The sequence below is a fragment of the Erigeron canadensis genome, chromosome 8 (genome assembly GCF_010389155.1).
Source record: "Erigeron canadensis isolate Cc75 chromosome 8, C_canadensis_v1, whole genome shotgun sequence".
NCBI lineage: Eukaryota > Viridiplantae > Streptophyta > Magnoliopsida > Asterales > Asteraceae > Erigeron > Erigeron canadensis.
Window position 1 is genome coordinate 37,947,087 of NC_057768.1, and position 20,002 is coordinate 37,967,088.

Sequence of the window (20,002 nt, forward strand, 5' to 3'; positions counted from 1 at the left end):
TTTAGCTTTGGTGAGTTACATTTCAGCGTACTTAACTTTGATTATAAAAAATTAATGTTAGTACTCCCTCCGTCCCAATTTAAATGTCACGTTGACTAACTTTGACCATAAATAACTTTGTTTGTGTCATGTAACATTTGATATAAAATATATGAATGAATTGAGTTTTTAATGTACTTTTCGTTCATATAAGTTTCATCAACTATTATATTGTACAAACAAAGTTATTTACGGTCAAAGTTAGTCCACGTGACATTTAAATTGGGACGGAGAGAGTATTACATAGGAATTATGTAGCCGTCTCTTTTACCTTAGTAGAGATAAAACTGTCTATATCTTAACCTTCTTTATATACCTATCGAGATATTATGATCCGATTACCGGTAAAAAATCAGATGTTTACTTACTTACTATTTCATAGGAATTGAAGGGGTAAAGTTGTGTATGGTTTGAAGAGAACGAGCATGGTACCCACGCAATGCGGCGACGATGATATTAGTTGCAATGTGGTACGTGACGTCAACGGATGGTGATGGCGTCAAGTGGTGTATGAAATTGATACAAAGATATTTGAAATTAGAGATACTGATTATATATCCTTTAAAAGATTATGGAATAATTGTGTAAGTTAATTAATTAAAGGTAAAACGGTAATGTCGCATGTCCCAAGTTATAAACTTTTTAACATATGGGTATAATTTTTATACAGTAGTATAAAAGTATAGATGAGAGGGCAAAGTAAATGCTAACCGAGAACTAAAAATGAAAACCAAAATATAAAAAAGTAACTGCTCAGTGTCGCCTTCTGCGGGTTTTGAGCCCCAATACCTCGACGGTGTATGGGGGAGGTTAAGACGTAGGCAGACCTTACCTCTACCTAAGTAGAGAGGCTGCTTCAAGTTTTACCTAAATGGTAAAAAAAGCCCTCCAACCTTTGCATGAGATAAAGATCAAACTCATGACCTCTGTCTTTAAAGGTAATGGTATTTACCACTGATCCAACCATGCTGTCTTGAAAACCAAAATATAAAATAACCCAAAAGCAGCAAAAACCTTGCACATATACATACCAGACAGTCGTTGTTCGTTATCACCAAAAACTCCCCCATTTCAAATTGCACATATAATAAACCCTAAACAATAAATTCCCAAATTGAATCTTTAGAGGTTATGCTCCCAAACACCACCAGTCCCGTTTGGATGGACGGCGACAACCACGACCACGACAACCAAACATCTTCATGGACACCCACCACCACCACCACCACCACCACAAACCACCATCATTTCGAACTACCCGCTACAACATCATGCAACGACACCAATAACACTTACTCCTCACTAACAACCTTAAAATCAATGCTGGAAAGTGAATGGTATCACCACAGCAACAATACTAACAATAATAATAATTCCTTGTTTTTACCTCTGGATTCATCATCTTCGTGTTCGCCTTCACATTCTCACCATGCTTTTACACATTCATACCCTCTACTTCCCCCAAAATTCACAAACAGTTTGTATGAACAACAAATTCCTTTTGATTTTGGATGTGACCCCACTAATTTTTACCCCACAAATAGTAGCCACACTTCAAATTTGTTACACTTTACTTCACAAATCCCCGAAATTACCTCAAGTGCGGATTTCCCAGCTTCTACTAACAATAGTAATAACATTGTAGGGACCGGTTTTAACCCGGGTTTAACCGGGTTCGATGGTTTTCAAAGTGCAAACAACCAGGTTTTCCAAACTAGGCCTAAAGTGTTACGCCCACTCGAGGTTTCGCCGCCTGTTGGAGCTCAGCCTACTTTGTTTCAAAAACGGGCTGCCCGGCAAGGCTCGGATAAGTTAGGTGAATTGGGGAATTTGAATTGGGGCAAAAGAGCTGAAAATAATATTAATGGTATTGGGATGCTGGAAATGGATAGGAAGAGAAAGAGAGGGGTCATGGAGGAAGATGAGATTGATGAAACGGCTACTATGGGTTTTAATTATGATTCGGATGAGATTGATCCGAGTACGAGTGAGAATGTGAATGGAAACGGTGGGAGTAATTCCAATAGTAATGCAGTTGTTGGTAGTGGGGATCAGAAAGGTAAAAAGAAAGGATTGCCTGCTAAGAATTTAATGGCCGAAAGACGAAGGAGGAAGAAGCTTAATGATAGGCTTTACATGCTTAGATCCGTTGTCCCGAAAATTAGCAAGGTACATATAGTTTATGTTTATTTTTCTATAATTTAGTCTTGTTTTGATGTTAATATGTTTATTTTGTTAGTTTTTTGTTTTTGTTATTGAAATGTTTTGAATTGTGTTATATTAGATGGATAGGGCTTCAATACTTGGTGATGCTATAGATTACTTAAAGGAACTATTACAACGAATTAACGATCTTCATAACGAACTAGAGGCAACACCAACCCCAACGTTAACGCCACAAGGGTCTTTGATTCAAACTTCCTCGAGTATTCATCCATTGACACCGACCCCACCAGCACTTCCTCAACATGTCAAAGAAGAATTATGTCCCACTAACATTCCCAGCCCGAAAAACAGCCATACAGCAAAGGTGAATAGAAAAGCTCGGTATTTGATATTACTTTAAATGATTTGTTGCAAATTAAGATGATGTATATCGTGATTTTGATTTGTGTGTGGTGATTGTAGGTGGAGGTACATGCAAGAGAAGGGAGAGGTGTGAACATACACATGTTGTGTGGGCGCAGACCCGGCCTGTTGCTTTCGACATTGAGGGCCCTAGAGAACCTTGGGTTGGATATTCAACAAGCTGTTATTAGCTGTTTCAATGGGTTTGCTTTGGATGTATTTCGAGCTCAGGTATTATATCCATTTCTTTAGAGATGGCAAAATGGATGGGTCAAGTTTGGGTAACTGGGCCAAAACATGTTTGGGTGGATTTTTTAGTTCGGGTTAGGTTGGTCATCCCGGACCACTTTTGTCCAATTTTGTTATGAATTATTAGTAATTACGATAGCATTCTAACTTTTTGAATTTAATGATTTTGCTGTGTGTATTAAAAACACCCTTTGGGCGGTTGTCATCTTATTCCTTTGTAGCTGAAGTTATCGATGTTTTAACCCATTTGGCCTATTAACTCGAATCTACTCATTTATAAGTAACTGAGTTGAAATTATTACCTGTGTATTCTCTTCTAAATTGTAGGAAGTTAGTACAATATTAGATGAACTAATGATTAAGGATAATGTTTTGCAGCAATGTAGGGAAGGGCAGGAGTTGTTACCTGAGCAAATAAAAGCAGTGCTTTTGGAGACTGCTGGATACCATGGTGCCATTTAGCAGGTTGTGTTGTAGTTAAATCCACATTTAACAATGTTGTGTTTTTTCATTTGACCATTGAATAAAATCCACTTTTCAGTCAGATTAGTTTATATTTTTGTCATTGATGCAATTATTATGCAAATGCAAGTGAAGTTTTGCTGGCACACTTGTGTCGTTAATTAAGGAGTAATCACTTGGATATTTTCCCTTCACTAGTTGGCTAAACGAGAAACACCGTCTGTAATCAATTATTGACAAGTTTCAAAATCAAAATCAAATAGCAAAGGTAGATTAATCAAAGATGTGAAATTATATGTTAAAATTGAGTCGTCTTCCATGTGAAATCGGTGCAATTTAAGATTAAAAGCAAGTAAATGTGCCTATTGATTCAGGGTTGAATATTGATATATTACTGGTCTAAATTGATTGGTTACCTCTAAATTGATTGGTTACCACTATGATATCTGCGTGAAGTGGTGGTGGCGAATGGTTCGGGCAATTTTGAAGGTTCCTTTTTTCGGTTCCCAGTAATCTGAAGGGTTTCAAAGTATTTCTGATGATGGTGGCCAACGTTGGAACTTTGGTTAATTTAGCATCCCTATCTGATTTTTTTTAATAATGATGAGTTGATTCAAACTAAAATTGTTGTTTTCCATTAAGATTAAGAAACCGATTTCCTTCTGAAATGGGTAGCTATGATGTTTTGAAAGGACACACGATATTTTTGAAACTGTAATTTAAATGTCATTATTGAAACTGAAATATAAATGTCATTTTAGTTTTTAGAAGGATATATAAGAATGAATACAAGTAAAAGTCGATATGCATTTGTTATTATCCTTATGTTTTTTTTTGTGTGTTTGTATTCAAATCAGAGGGTTAAAAAGATTATAACAAGTCGAATATGTTCTTTTACTTCATCTGCAAAGTGAAAAAGTGAAGGGGAAACAGATTAACAGAAGACAAAATCTCAGTCATCAAACAGCTCGAGTCAACTGCTAGTACTACTACGGCATAAATATGCTCACCCTTTTCAAATAAATAAATAAACATAGAAACCTAGAAGCGACATTCATTTATGTCCATAAATTTTCGAATAGAAAAACTCATTCATCATCTGTCAAAATCAACTTCCTATCGTAAACTTTGTAAAATTAATGGTAAAGAAAACAACAACAAAAATGAAACTTTTAAAGCACTTGTACCATGCTACCATATTCATATTTCTAAGATGTGTCAACAAATGAACCAGTTATATTTTAGGCCATGTGCAGCCTTCCAAGTAAGGACATCATCAGCAAAAGCCAAGTTGCCGGAAGGCTTTGGATTTTATGATATCCATTGGAGAAGAGGTGTGATCCTCATTTGAGCCAATGATGATGGCTAGGTCGACCATAGCGGCAATGATATATGTTTTGTGTGCCACGATTTGCAGAAAGATGGAGAGCGTTGAAAATAAAATTTGATTATATCCAGCGTTTAACCTTTGATTGTTGACAATGGCTCGTACTTAGACATCAAATAACCATTGCTTCATAACAGTTATAGCAATTGTGCTGGATAAGACGAATATGGCTAGAGGTCTGAAACATGCTTGTGGAATATTTTTGAAGTTGGGCCTTTTCAAACCCTTATCATGCTCGCAACCGGTCTTACCTCTCCTTGGCCATGCGAGGACCATTGGGGGTGACTCACTTCCAACATCCCCACTTGGGGACTTTATCGCGGATCTCAAATATCCATAACAATCACACTCTGGTGATTTTGATAACTCCACTAGTACTACTAGGGGAGCCCGAATGGAGTACCTTCGGCCAGTGCACATGTTTGAAAGTACACAAAATTGTTATTATTTTTTTTACATATATTGCATATGTATAAGTATAATGTGTTATTTATATAGATATGCTTGATTCCGATAACTAGTTGATGATTAAACTATAAATACTACTCCGTATAATTTTGTTATTGTTATAAAGTTTCATTTAATAAAAAAAATTGTTTATATATATATATATATGAATTCCTTAAGAGCTAAGAGCATATTTTTTTTGCCGACTTGGTCTGGACACTTAAATTCTCAAGGCCGTCACTATCTACTACCATCATGGCTCCTCCAATATAATTGCCATCATCTTGCTTCTACTTTTGGTACCGGTTTGAATTACCATTGTTGCTACTCTACGTTGGTACTTTAAAGTTATATTCACAAGTGATATCAATCTAACAACGAGACTATGACACATAAAGAAATCAACTGAGAAGTGAGAATGAAAATGAGTAAAATCCATATATCATAATTGTATGGAATTCAAAAATAATAATAAAATGATTAGTATAAAAGTTTAACCATATTTAAGGGAGACCTTAGGCAGGAGCAAACTACAAACCCAACCGAACATCGATGCTAATCATTTTATATTAAGGGTTTGTTTGGCACAGAAGCTTCGAGCTGGGGCTGTGCCTAGGGGCTTAAAGTTGGAACTTAGAAATAGGGCTAAGGTTAGAGCTTCTATTTCAACCCTTCTTATACTAACTTTTATTTTAAAGATATTTCGAGGCTTTTAAAAAATTTTTGAGGTGAAGACTTATGATTTCAAATAAATATCTTAAACATGACTTATATTTTAAAAGACGCTTATATCTAAAAGTCTGTAAAAGTCCCTTGTCAAACCGACACTAAGTGATTTTATGATTGTATGATGAGTGAGTTAGTGATTCAAAACATTTTACGAAAAAAATAAACGGACGAAAATTGCTTTACTATTACTAGCGAGGCAACAAAAATAAACCACTAACAACGGACAAAAGTGAGAAAGAGCGAGATGTGGAAAATCGGAGGCAAAAAAAAGAAAAAAGAAAAAAACGCGGAATTAAAATTAGAAAAATCATTGTCAAAATGAATTAATGTTGTTCCACTTCCACTTACCATTCAGACTTCTCCTCCTTCCTTCTTCATCAGCCGCCGCCTCTCTTTCTTTCGCAAAGGTATCACATTTTTTAATATATATATATATATATATATATTAATAAATCTATTTATTAATAAGTTAATCTCCTTATCTCATTTTACTTAGTAATTTGTTAAACTTTTAAATACATTTTCTATGCCTTGCTTTTAAATTGTTGCTTAACATTAATCCTGCAGGTCATACGTTATTAATCTCATTTATCGGATCGTAATATCGTATCCTCTTAGCTAGCATTTTTAGCAGGGAGAGCTTAATTAATTTAATAAGCTCTCTCTAATTTGTCGAAAATACAATATTGTTTACAATGGCAACACAATACCATTTATCAAACATAGCTTTGCAATCACAATCATTGTGCCCCAAACAGCACCTAAGTTTCGGTCCCTCTGTCGGATTGTGTAGGCCGGTTTCGGGTAATAAGGGAAAAGGGTGTTTGAGGGTTGTTTGTAATGCTCGAAAAGTTGTTGATGTTTTAACTAGAAGTGAACCCGAAAGCCGAGATTTAGAAAGGTCAAACAAACAATTATCATGTGTGATGAAGTTTGGTGGATCGTCCGTTGCGTCTGCAGAACGAATGACAGAAGTGGCTGATCTTATTCTAAGTTTTCCGGAAGAGAGTCCGGTTATTGTTTTATCTGCCATGGGCAAGACCACCAACAAGCTTATTGCGGTTTGTATTACTCCCTTTATATACATAAGTGGATATGTTGAAAAAAGATTTGATCTTTATAAGTGGTTTGTGTGATTTAGGCTGGAGAGAAGGCTGCTAGTTGTGTCTCGGATGTGTCGCAAATTGAAGAATTGAACTTTGTGAGAGAACTACATTATAGGTGAACATATATCAACGAAATGTAGCTTTTAAACTTTGTTGACTTCAGTTTATGCTGATTCGTTCATTGATTTATATGTTCAGGACAGTGGACGAGCTTGGATTAGAGAAAACGCTTGTTCTAGGTAACTTTGTAATGAAATAGGGAATTTATAAGTTAAGCTCAATCACAAAAAGGGTTTAACCACGAAAATCATCAAAATCTCCTCAATAAGAGTGCAAACCTACTAAGTTCTTAACGAACCTAAGGTGGATGATGATTTTCCCAAATAGATGTTTCGATCTTTGGAGAATATGAATGCTATATAATTTTGTGTTATGAATGATTGATGAATGATTGAATGTATGTGAATGTTTTTTGAAGATGAATTGTCCTCTCTGACAAGTGTTGATTGGTAGTATATATAGGCCTCAGATTAGGGCAACCTCGTATTTTGGGTCATATCAGTTATGGGCGCCCTGGCCCTAAAACCCAAAAGTACAATTACAGGGTATAAGAAAGGTTCACTCCTTGGCTTCCCAAGCTTCAGTGAAGGTTAGCCTCACTGAGGAGAGCCTTGCTAAGGAGAGCCTTCTTGAGGAGATCCTCACTGAGGAAAGCCTTGCTGGGAGCCTTCCTAAGGAGAGCCTCACTGAGGAGAGCCTTGTTGGGGAGAGCCTTCTTGAGGAGAGCCTTCTTGGGGAGAGCCTTCCTGGGGAGAGCCTCACTGAGGAAAGACTCGCTGAAGAGAGCCTTGCTGGGGAGAGCCTTCCAGAAGAGAGCCTTAAGCTTTCTTGGGCCCCACTCCAAGGCTTCCAACCTTATCTTACTCTCTTGTCTAGCCTTAAGCTTTCATGGGTCCCACTCCAAGGCTCCCAAGCTTTATCTTACTCTCTTGGCTAGCCTTAAGCTCTCCTGGGCCCCACTCCAAGGCTCAATACTCTTTTGTCCTTTCCTAAGCCTCACCAAGACTTCTTTGTCTTATCTAAGCCTCTCCAAGACTTCTTTGTCTTATACTCTTATCTAAGCCTTTCCAAGGTTTTTCCACCTTAAGCCTTTCCAAGGTCTTTCCACCTTAAGCCTTGCCAAGGCTCGACCAAGCCTTCATTTGCCCAGTCTTCTATAAATATATTTGTATATATTTATTTATTTATTATATAGGAGAAAAAAATTTGGTTGGCTTAGTTCGAGTGTGGGTGTAAATCGGACCACACCTCACATATGCACTTAGGTTATTTTTTAGTATAACAATCAAATGTATCATGATTAGGCTAATGTTTCAGCTGCTACTGATTAATTGGTAAGTCTGTTTATGTTTGTTTTTCTTGCAGAGCACTTGGTAGAATTAGAGCGGCTTTTAAACGGGATTGCTGCACTGAAGGAGTTTACTCTACGTGCAAGAGACTATCTAGTCTCATTCGGGGAGTGCATGTCCACAAGGATTTTTGCAGCATACTTGAATAAAATTGGTGCCAAAGCGCGGCAAGTATGTGCTATTTTTTTTGTCTTAAGATACAATACCGGATATGGTTCAGATTTGGTATTTTTAAGAACTAGGTTCTTAATAATGTCTCTCCGCCCCATTCTGTTTGTCCACAAACAAAACAAAAATTAGATTCTAAGATGTGTGTATTTAATAAACTATCGAACCAATGAATTGTCACTTTTACCCTTGTGTTTAAGGTAGTTAGACTTTGAAAATAATAATAAAGGTAATTAATCAAGGGTATAGTAGGCAAACATGTAAAGAATAAATATATTTTTTTTTGTCAAAGTGGACAATCATTTTGTGACAAACAGAATGACTAAGGCGGATAATCAAAATATGACAAAAGGAGTACTATCTATTAGAGGTGGAACAAAGTAGAAAAGTGACTTATTAGCTAATATTTAATGTCTTCTATCTTCTAGTGTTCTGACTACACCATTTTTCTTTTGGCAGTATGATGCATTTGACATCGGATTCATAACAACAGACGATTTCACTAACGCGGATATATTGGAAGCAACTTATCCAGCTGTAGCAAAGAGACTAAACGGTGACTGGGTCAAAGATCCCGCCATCCCTATCGTCACGGGATTTCTTGGAAAGGTTTTTTACTATCTACGTACCCTACAATTGTTCCCAGAGTCTATTTACTCAAAACTCTGGAAATTGATTGATTTTATTTCTGTAAATTGTTTGTAGGGTTGGAGAACTTGCGCTGTAACTACATTGGGCAGAGGTGGTAGTGATTTGACTGCCACTACCATTGGTAAAGCACTTGGCTTGCGGGAAATTCAGGTTTGTGAAGAACTAGAAGTTAAAATAATCATGCAGATGCTAACTTTCATATGTAAGGTTAAAATTTGATTATTTGACTGTCAACAACGTTAGGTCCCTAGTTAACTTTCAAATGTTATATTTGGATTTTTCTTTTGCTACTGATTATCTCATCTGCTGTTTAATTGGGAGTTTGCAATTTTCAAGTAATCAGATTTTTATATATACTCCAAGCATCTGATTGTCTCATCGTTCTAACACCCAAAAAATACATCCAAACAACACCATACAGCTGATAATAGAAATTCTGATTATTCTAGTCACATTAACACTTTAGAACACACATTCAAATAGTTTCTCGTATGAATTGGTAAAAGTTGTAATTTTCTAATTGTTTCTTTATAACAGGTATGGAAAGATGTGGATGGTGTATTGACATGCGACCCTAATATATACTCGGGTGCAGAACCTGTGCCGTATTTGACTTTCGATGAGGCAGCAGAACTTGCATATTTTGGTGCTCAGGTATCCATGAATTTGCATAAGTCATGAATTTGCATAGTAGTTGATAAATATCATGAAACCTAAACATATCATGATCTATATTCTATTTGGCTTCGTTCTCTTTCCGTAGGTCCTACATCCACAGTCTATGAGGCCCGCAAGAGAGGGTGATATACCTGTTAGGGTTAAAAATTCTTACAACCCTAATGCTCCGGGTACCCTAATCACTAAATCAAGAGATATGAGCAAGGTTGGCGGCACTATGCTCCTGACAAGTGACAATTGTAAATGCCAGCTAGTTATTAAGTTCCAGGGAAAACTAATATCTGTCCTTGTTTTCAGGCAGTACTAACAAGCATTGTTTTGAAACGAAATGTTACCATGTTAGACATTGTTAGCACTCGCATGCTTGGTCAATTTGGATTCCTTGCTAAGGTAAATTTTGATCCTGTTTTTGTTATCAAATGAGCGGGCATATAGATCGAGTTCTTAAATTTGTAATTATCAACATGATTCAGGTGTTTTCAATTTTTGAGGATCTGGGTATCTCGGTGGATGTTGTAGCTACAAGTGAAGTTAGTATTTCATTAACATTAGATCCTTCAAAGCTTTGGAGTAGGGAGTTGATTCAGCAGGCAAGCGTATGATAATATTCTCATATATGACTTAATCATACATATAATATTAGATACTTTATGCTTAATGATAAGTTAACAAAGGGTAACCTTTTACCTATTTTATGCTTAATGATATCACCTCCTTGTAACTTTTTAATACTAATTTACTTTCCGGTGACCAACTGCAACTGGTGATCACTTAGTAATCCATTTGATTGTATGTATATTGTGATACTAAATGGTGTTGATGCAGGAACTTGATCATGTTGTTGAAGAACTAGAAAAAATTGCCAAAGTGAATCTCCTACAGCACAGATCTATAATTTCGCTCATTGGAAATGTTCAGAGGTCCTCACTTGTATTGGAGAAGGTATTCTTTTGCTTTCGTGCAAAAAACATGTTTTGATCATCAGATGATAAAATAATATAAACTAATTTCTACTTTAACCTAATTTGAGTTTTGCTCCCATTCTGAAAGACGGTTCTCGTTTGTTGAAGTTTTTTTTGGGTTTTTTTTTTTTTGTTTTACGCAGAATATGTCTAACTCTAAAAAGCTGAGTTTGAGTATTATGAAACGACATATCCCCAGGTTGTGTAAGATGATGACTTCTACTTTCAAGTACTGACTATTTGATATGTTTATGTAGGCATTCCGTGTTCTTCGTGTGAACGGAGTGAATGTCCAAATGATTTCACAAGGAGCATCAAAGGTGAATATATCACTGATAGTAAATGACAGTGAGTCAGAAAAGTGTGTGAAAGCTCTACATTCAGCCTTCTTTGAGAGTGAAATGTCGGATCTTGACTGAGATTTTTGATTTGCGATGCAATTTTTGCTCCAATTTGTAGTCCTTAATCATTTATTCTAAACTCGTAGCATATTTATTGATTTAGGGGCGGGGGTGGTCTTTATGGATGGCTATAATGTATTTGATTATTGAAATATATGCAAGTTTATTAGATATGGTTGTATGATTATTCCTTCTCTCCCTTTTCTTCTTTCTAAATACTGTACGTAGATATTGCAGGAAAGGCAATTATCATGAAATTACTCTCAACAATGTACTTTGAGAATATAAAGTGTCAAATGTCTTGGCAGATGACATGTGATCAAAAGTGTTGTACTGCTGAGTTGTTGGTCACAACTCACGAATAAGATTGAAACTCAGAAACTATAAACTGTTTCAACTTGCATTGTAACTCAGAAGCTATAAACTGTTTCAAGTTTCAACTTGCATACTGTATGAAAATGTATCAAACTGTAGTGCATCTACATCAAATAAGTATTGGTATTGACATGCAGTCGTATAGGTTGTGCAGTCAATGTCACGGATGAGAGTGAACGTCCAAATTGTTAATTAAGTAATGGAGTATTACACACTATTGGTCAATGAATGAATACATTATAAGGTACCAATTATCATATTTTTTATTTTATATTTTTATTTTATTTTTTTATATTACTGCATACACTCTAAACCCTTCAACCAAACACCACTTAAAATTAGTAATATTAAATTAAATATATATTATATGATAATGATGCTTATATGAAACAATGCTCAAAACTTTATCTAATGATAAATGATCTTTTTTATTTAAATTTGTTTGAAGAATAAATTTGCTACCCTACTCTACTCTTTAATGTTGCTAGATAATACTCGACCGATAGATATGGACATATGATAATTAAACTCTCTACACTTCTTATTCCATTTTGGCCGGAGGTCATCATGGATACAATCTCTCTATATTTGTGTAGAGACATACTGTCTACATCTCATTCCTCCAATACCCGTTCAAAGATTGGGTTTTGTTGTTGTTTTGTATAATAAGCAATAAAATCGATATCACAACCATATCATACAAACCATCAGTCCATCACAATGATATACGAGTATTTAAAGAATTATTTAATTTTGTTTTCATTTTCATCCCTAACATATTGTTATATAATAATTAATTAAATCATTAAATTTTAGTTATTTTTGAATACTATTTCTTCCGTATATAAAACAAACTTATAAAGACAACTAGCAAAGTGCAAAGCCCCACGTTGCGGGGCCTAAATAATCCTTCTTGCGTGATACGGGCTTCAACTACATGCATTGTTTGTTTTTATATTCATTATGATATTCATAAATCAAAAATTCAAAATGGGATGCAACAACTAATTTAAAAGTTTGAAATATAAAATTAAAAAAACCAAACAGGAAGAAAAGTAGAGGAAGAAGGAGGCAAAGAAGGGAATCGAGGTAAGGCTGGCATATGCAATTTCAAGAGAAGGAAAAAGTACTAGCCTTTCGCCTTTCAAAATATTGCGTTTGAACGACAGCGGGAAAAAGAAAGGGAGGTCGCTATACATATTAATCTGTATGAAAAGCCACACAACCATTTTATGTTTATATCATTCTAGTGTACTTGAATTTAGAAACGATTTTATTACACTTATAAGAAAGAAAGAAACTATTCATTGCCGCCTTCTGTAAGTTTTAAGTCCTCATAAGTCGATGGTATATGCGAGAGATTAAAGAAATAACAATGGGCTAAAATCCCAAAAATTTGGCGAGTCACTGTTTATCATTTACCACTAATCATCATTCAACTTATATTAATTGATGTATATATAATATAACTAAAAGAGATGGTTAATTTTCATATGTATTTTTTTAGCTTTCGTATTTATTAAGTTATGATATTAGTAATATACTTTTTGTTTCTCAATAATTATAAGATTTATATATCTTGAGACTACCCGGCCCTGAGTACTAGTATTGAGCACTAATATAATATACTCGTATAATATGTGTTAAAACAAATATATTTATTAAAAAGAACAAACAAGATGAAAAAGTATTTAAATAGGAAAAGAATTAAGGAAACATTGGGTTTGGCTCTTGTGTTCATTCTTCCCCGCGTTAATATTTTTACCCGCGTTGAATCAACGCCATATCCAAAACCGACATATATATCTATACACTATATAAATCCCTACTTAAGTTTTTCTAATTATATCCTATGTGGCATGCTTTAGGAAGAATTTTTTATACTAAAGATCCTACGTGTCCAACTTATATTGATTTGCCCAAGCAGTTAAGGTAAATGGACGGCTTCTGTGTATGTAAGCCAGTAAGATTATTCAAATGTCTCTAGAACGGTTAAGGATGTATAAACCGTCTACAATCTCTCTCATACCACACGACTTCATCTATATCTTCTAACCGTTTCATGCTCTGTGCCTCCCCCCCCCCCCCCCCTGTCTCTGTTTAAGGATAATGATTTTCCAATCAAAGGTATTTTTACTTGCAAATTGTTCTTTTTTGTTTAATCGTTTACAAACTCAACAAATTGAAGTTTCTCTTGCCTTCACGATCTTCACTCATGATATCCATATCAAAGGTTACTTGATTCATCATTCATCATTCTTAAATTGTATTAGAAGTTTACTAACTTTTCTACTTTAGATTAAATTTAGTTGAGGATTGTTTATGATTTTTTTTTCTTTACGAACCAGTAGTCTAAGCCGAAGATGATATGGTTTATTTCAATAAATCATTCTTTTCATTAAATATGTATATTTTCTAAGATTTTCACAGTGATTTGTTTTTCACATGACCACCAATTGTTTGATACAATGTCTCAACCAATTATTTGTTGCTTTTTCTGGTCATCATGAAGAGTTGATATGGTTCGTTTGGTAATTTAGCCTAGATTTGCAAATAATTTACTGTATTTAAATGATACAAAACAGATAGTTTTACTATTTAAATTTTATTCATTTTTTCCTTATCGTATTAAATTAGTTGTGAGTCCTTACATAACCAGATTTTTCTTCTCACTTGCAATGAGATGCATATATCATACGTGTATACTGGATTTTATTCTTAAGTTCTTTGATCCTGCTTGCTTTTATACTGCAATCTTTATTTAGTTAGATTTTATACATGACATGGGTATATATTTTAAAGGGGCAGGCATTCTGATGTACATTCAATACTTATGTCATGAATATCATAATATTATTTACTTAATTTTATGTGTATAACAAGGTTATGGTTTTGATTTTGTGGTAATTTGGGTTAAAAGTAGTTATATGTGTATAACAAGGTTATAAATTGCTGTAAAGTTTTGCTTTATAGAGACATATATGAGATTACCACATGTCCTTATCTACTGTGGCATCATATGGCTCATAAGAGGTGAGTCGATAGGTATCCAATTCTATTACTGGGGCTAGGGTTCCCCACATTTACCCTAATCAACTAACTTTGATAATTATTATGCAATCGTTTTGGATAGAGATCACAAGTTTCTAACCAAATCTATTGAAGAAGCCCATAAAGGTTTAATGTGGTAATGGAGGCACAATCGAGGCATTTGTAGTTAGATGATGCAGTTGTACTAAGTTGCCATAACATGGTACTAAAGCACACAGACCCAACAGCGAAAGTCACTATCATACGAGAGGTTAGTCTTTTGTTTGTTAGTTATTATAAATTGATCTCTTGAGATTGTAGCTTCATCTTTTACGAGCCTGACAAAATTATTCATAACCGTTACTGTTCATTTATGCTTTACATTTTATTCATAGTTATAAAAATAAATAAGTAGACCTATTCCTTATGTGTCTCTCCTCTATGCAAATATTGATTGCAAATATTTATATGTTAAAAAGGTCATCATTTGCTAAAGCATCCGGCAGGTCCCAGGATCAAGAAAAAAATAACTGTTTTTTTGGTCCTTCAAGTTCTCTTTTTTGTTCTTCCTAGATCAATGTATTGTTTATTATTTTGATGAATAAAGCACAATAAACAAGATCCAAATGTAATGGGCTCATTGATCCCGTGGTTGGCTGAGATGCTGAAGTTGAAAGATTGTTCAGATACTTTGCAGAAGAACTAAGAATAATCCAATTCTCCTCGATCAAGCTGGGGTTGGAAAAACAGCTATTGCAGAAGGGTTGGTGATTCGTATTTCAGATTCAGATGTACCCATGTGTTCTCTTGGTGGGTACTCCTTTTAGATCTTTTAATATGCATTAGTGAAAAAATGGGCAGGTTGAGTAATGAGTCAAAACGGTTTATGTTGGGTGTGTTGAATCATGTCAAGACAGGTTGGTTTGGCCCAATATACTTTTTTATGTCAAGTATATGATACAGAAGTTCTATTAATCAAATATTTATATATCTCTGAATACACTGATCTAAGGAGGTTTTATATTCTAAAAGTACTACGTGGTCAACTTTTCGTCTATATGCCAAGGTAAACGATCTATTTTTAATTACGTAATTGTTTCATGTATCGGTTTTTATTTGTATCTATATGCCTCTTTCAAAATGTGATATTTTTGTGGTTAGTTTTAAGTTATTGTGTGCATTGTGAATTTTAAAAACTTTTAGAATAGGTACGTGATAATTTTTGTAAGAATTCTCAAAAAAAATGTGATATGTTTTTTGATGGTTAAAAAATATGTAAAAATTTTGTAAGAACATTAAGTTTTGATTAAAGGTGCAATCTTGATTAAATATTTATTATTTTTGATGGAGTACTTCTATTTAAAAGCATTATCTTGAATTTAAGAATGTATACAAAAAAAAGCAGAAAAAGATTTCCTGAATCTAGGCAATGTGTGATTTGTGTGTGTGTGTGTGTTTTATTCTGAGAATTGGAATGTTGGTTTGCATTTGTAAATGTTGAATTGATTACCAAGTTGATTCATATAGGAATGTGTATGTCTATTGATTAGATATTTAGATCTTAGGGATACAAATTTAGATATTGTAAGACTAGCATATAAGTTTTAGTAGTTTACTTGAAATGAGTAAAGAGTAAAGGTCCAGATAAAAGAGAATGGACTTTTAGGAAAAGATCACCTAGGCATTCAGTGTTGAGCAACACCGATCTTGACACATGACGATTTGTGTCTAACATGCTCGATTGTGGTGTATCCAGGAATTAGCTTTTCAGCAAAAGCGACTTCATACAGTCAACATGGTACCCGTTTTCACACTAAATATATGGGTAAAAAACAACCATTAAAATCCAAAGGAACTCGGAATCAGTGTATACCACAAACCAAAAACTTATTCTGAAATGGCAAAGCACCTGATCACATATGATGACAGTTATAGGGCTGAATCTAGACTTGCTAAAATCATGTGCTTCCTGGATACACCATTTGCATTTTATATTAAATTAATTACCTTTTTTGGCTTAATCTGTAGGTTAAGGAGTCAATGCTGGAGTGATGTCAAGAACTGGAGCAAGAGTTAAAGATCAAGCAACAGACAATGTGTTCTTGATCAGCTTTAAAAGGTACATGCTTTTCTGCAAGATGTCAAAGGGGTTCACTGGATTGAAAATACAGCTAATGAAAAAGATCTAGAATTTGATGCCAAGCTTTACACACGCATGGCCTCCTTTAGTTTTCTGTTTTGGACTGATTCAACATGCCTTTGTGCCATCAAGAAGAGTGGCCAATAGAATTATGAACAGGAATCACACAAACATATGAAGGAGGCGTCATTGTGGACCCCGGAGAAGTTTGTAAGGGCTCTTAGATGTGCAGCCGATCATGTATTTGGAAGTAATCCAGCCGTTATGGGTAAAATTGGAGATGATGGTTTTGTACAAGCATTGTTAGAGTTGAGTGCATAATCGATTGGTGCCGATTGAGCCGAAGTGAACCATGTAACACCCCAACTAAGGCGGAACAATGAGATGTACAGAAAGTCGAGTATTCAAAACAAAGGATTATAAATAACATTCACCACAACTTTATTTGGTAAGAAGGAATTTACAAATGTACAAGCATGTGAACCAATTTCCAAGTACAAATGCGTCCACCATACTTGAATATTAAGTTCACGAAACAAATATCAAGCACATGAATAGTATACTACAATGATCAAGGCGGATTCCATTGCCCTTCACAAGGTTTGATATTCGACTCCAAAGTGCAATGCAAACAATCATGATGCATATAAATCCTCAAAGCTTATGCTAATTCCTGAAAAACATGAAGAAAAAGTGTCAGCTACGAAAACTTAGTTGGTGAGTGCATAGGTTTTTATATAAATCTTGGTACATCACCGTTTTACTACTTAGAAAACCGATTACTATTACATTTCGAAACACCCAAACCATATGACCGACAAAAATTCTCATATCATATTATCGAGTTTTTCCCAAATACCACAATGTCATATCAAGACTTGGAAAAATCCATAATAAAATTTCAGGTTCTCATTTGTCAAATCATCAGGAGAGAAAAAGTATATAAATCGATTAATCGTATACCATATCAAAATCATTCGGTTACCAAAATCGTTTCAATATCACCAATTTCAACGTCTTTCAAGATAACATATGAGGGACGATACCCAATCCGTAGATTCAAACAATTTCCAATTATCAACAATATTAATATCAATTTCACTTAGCCACAAGGCATAATTCAATATCAATTTCATTTAGCCACGAAGGAATAATTTACATAATTTTGATGAGTAAATGCTTGAGCCACTACTACTACCATTTTTTCAAGTCCCATAATAAAATTAATTGGAATAATAGCACAAGCTGTCAATCAAGTGCTTTAAATATAAAATAGGGTCGTGCCATGGGGACGACCACTTAAAGTAAGGTAGCTAGAACACCCTATGGTCGGACTAGAAGTGAAAGTCGTCACAAAGGCAACTAACCTTCTACCGTTACACTATGGGTGGGTGGACGAATCCTAGTTGCGCAACTCTCTAACTACAGGCCTCCTCTTTCGGAGTAAATAGTAATGTACCGACGAAACGGGTTGACAGAACTCAAGCTCATCATAAAACATTCATCACATTTGAACATACGAAATAATTTCAATTCATAATCATAATATCAAGAACCATTTCATATATATACAAAAGCAATTTAATTTATATATCATGTTTTTCACCCCGATAATTAAACACATAAAATAGTTTGAAAGGGGGCTATGACTCACCTTGATATGCCGCATATTATATTCACTTATCCAAAATGGGTACTTCCCATCAATCGCTCCATCATACATCCGTCACGTTTCCAATCACATTTCAAAGCCAAGACTATCCCTACGATAGGACTAATACACGTAAGTTCCTATCTCAAGCCATCACTTAGAAATGCCACTTTCGTTATGTTGCTATCAATTGTGGAATCCAAGTATATTGCTAACATTCGCACTGTTTGGTTGTAGCGATTGATGGTGTAAAAGGTTACTTTAATTACGTGCGTAGTTATAAGTTGTTAGATTTTCGGCAACTTGGCTTCATTTGCAGTTTCACTTGATATATTAGGTTATCATATAGAAATGCCATATTAAGTTATGTTATTCTTTATTCATCATTTGTTGTGTAACTGATTTTAGCGTGAATTAACATTTGCGATATCAATGTATAGCTTGGTTAACATAATTACTTATGTCAATCTCACTTAATTATCTTTGTTTTATTTTGATTATACTTATCTTCAACTCGTATATTCCTCGATTTGTCTTACGATTACTTGGTTCATGAAGTTCGTTTAAGTGTTATGGGCCATTACCAATTGGGTCTTAAGTGTCATGGGCTTTTAAATGTTTTGGGCTTACATTAGTTATTGGGCTTTACCTTATTTGGGTTAGGTGCTTAATGGGTCATAGTGGTTATTGGGCTATAAGGCTTATTGGGCCAAGTGGGCCTACTGATTTGTGTTCCTTATGGGTTCATTATTTGGGCCAGGTTAGCCCATTATGGTTCTTAGTTCATTACCTAGCCATTATGCCATTTATAAGATTACTTACAAATTTTCTGTTTTATACTTTATTTTTAAGAAATGATAGCTACTATTTTGGGGTCAAGACGAATTATTTGGACCTTCATGATTTTTACACAGTGACTTACATGTATCTAGTATTTTTGTGAATTTTTGGTGAATTTTTAGATGATATTTGGTGTCCGTAAAAATTATCCAAACACAAACTGTCCCGAATGGGCACTGCTTGCGACATCAGAAGTTTTATAAAAGTTCTTGATGTTCTAATTGTTAGAAAAATCCCATGATTTTATTTTAAGTTCACAACACATTGAAATTACCTTCCACCTAGTATGAACTCCTGGAACTTTATGGATTAGGAGATAAAAATTGTTAAAGTTTATAAAATATTCATACCAAATTACAGTTTTGACCAGTTTCAGTAGAAAAATCATATATTTCGTTTGCTTTAGTATTTTTGAGTAATTCCAGTTGGAGGTTAATCTTAACTCATTTGTCTACAACTTTTACTTTGATAGTTTTTCTTGAAAATGTCCTCAAATGTTCAGTTTATTCATTACAAGACAGAAGACCAATTCTGTCAGAATGTTCTTGTACTTTGAGGCTTGTACTTTGGGTGTTTGATTGTGTGTATTTAGGTTGTTGTTTTAGCAGGGATTACTATAGCTTTTGAACTCCCCTACTTTTTAAGTAATGGGGTTACATATGTTATAATTTTCAACTGCTTTGTATTTTCCAACGACTATAACACCTAAT

At 34.6% G+C, this 20,002-nt stretch overlaps 2 protein-coding genes across 3 annotated transcripts; both read left to right on the top strand.

Annotated features, from left to right (window-relative positions):
* The first annotated feature begins 1,077 nt into the window (after positions 1-1,077).
* LOC122610092 (transcription factor ICE1) lies at positions 1,078-3,400 on the top strand. Its single transcript, XM_043783081.1, has 4 exons — positions 1,078-2,208; positions 2,324-2,569; positions 2,668-2,838; positions 3,235-3,400. The coding sequence occupies exons 1-4, from the start codon at positions 1,171-1,173 to the stop codon at positions 3,316-3,318; spliced, it is 1,539 nt and encodes a 512-aa protein (XP_043639016.1). The 5' UTR covers positions 1,078-1,170; the 3' UTR covers positions 3,319-3,400.
* Positions 3,401-6,184: 2,784 nt separating this feature from the next.
* On the top strand, positions 6,185-11,443 carry LOC122578049 (aspartokinase 3, chloroplastic-like). Of its 2 annotated transcripts, none has more exons than XM_043749915.1 (13): positions 6,185-6,288; positions 6,449-6,942; positions 7,023-7,102; positions 7,186-7,226; positions 8,413-8,567; positions 9,024-9,173; positions 9,270-9,365; positions 9,753-9,869; positions 9,979-10,098; positions 10,191-10,283; positions 10,367-10,489; positions 10,719-10,835; positions 11,113-11,443. In XM_043749915.1, exons 2-13 carry the CDS (start codon positions 6,577-6,579, stop codon positions 11,272-11,274), a joined length of 1,620 nt encoding a protein of 539 aa, XP_043605850.1. In that variant the 5' UTR covers positions 6,185-6,288; positions 6,449-6,576; the 3' UTR covers positions 11,275-11,443. The 2 variants fall into 2 exon arrangements, with proteins under 2 accessions (XP_043605850.1, XP_043605851.1); XM_043749916.1 differs by having other exon boundaries at positions 10,367-10,483.
* The last annotated feature ends 8,559 nt before the right edge of the window (positions 11,444-20,002 follow it).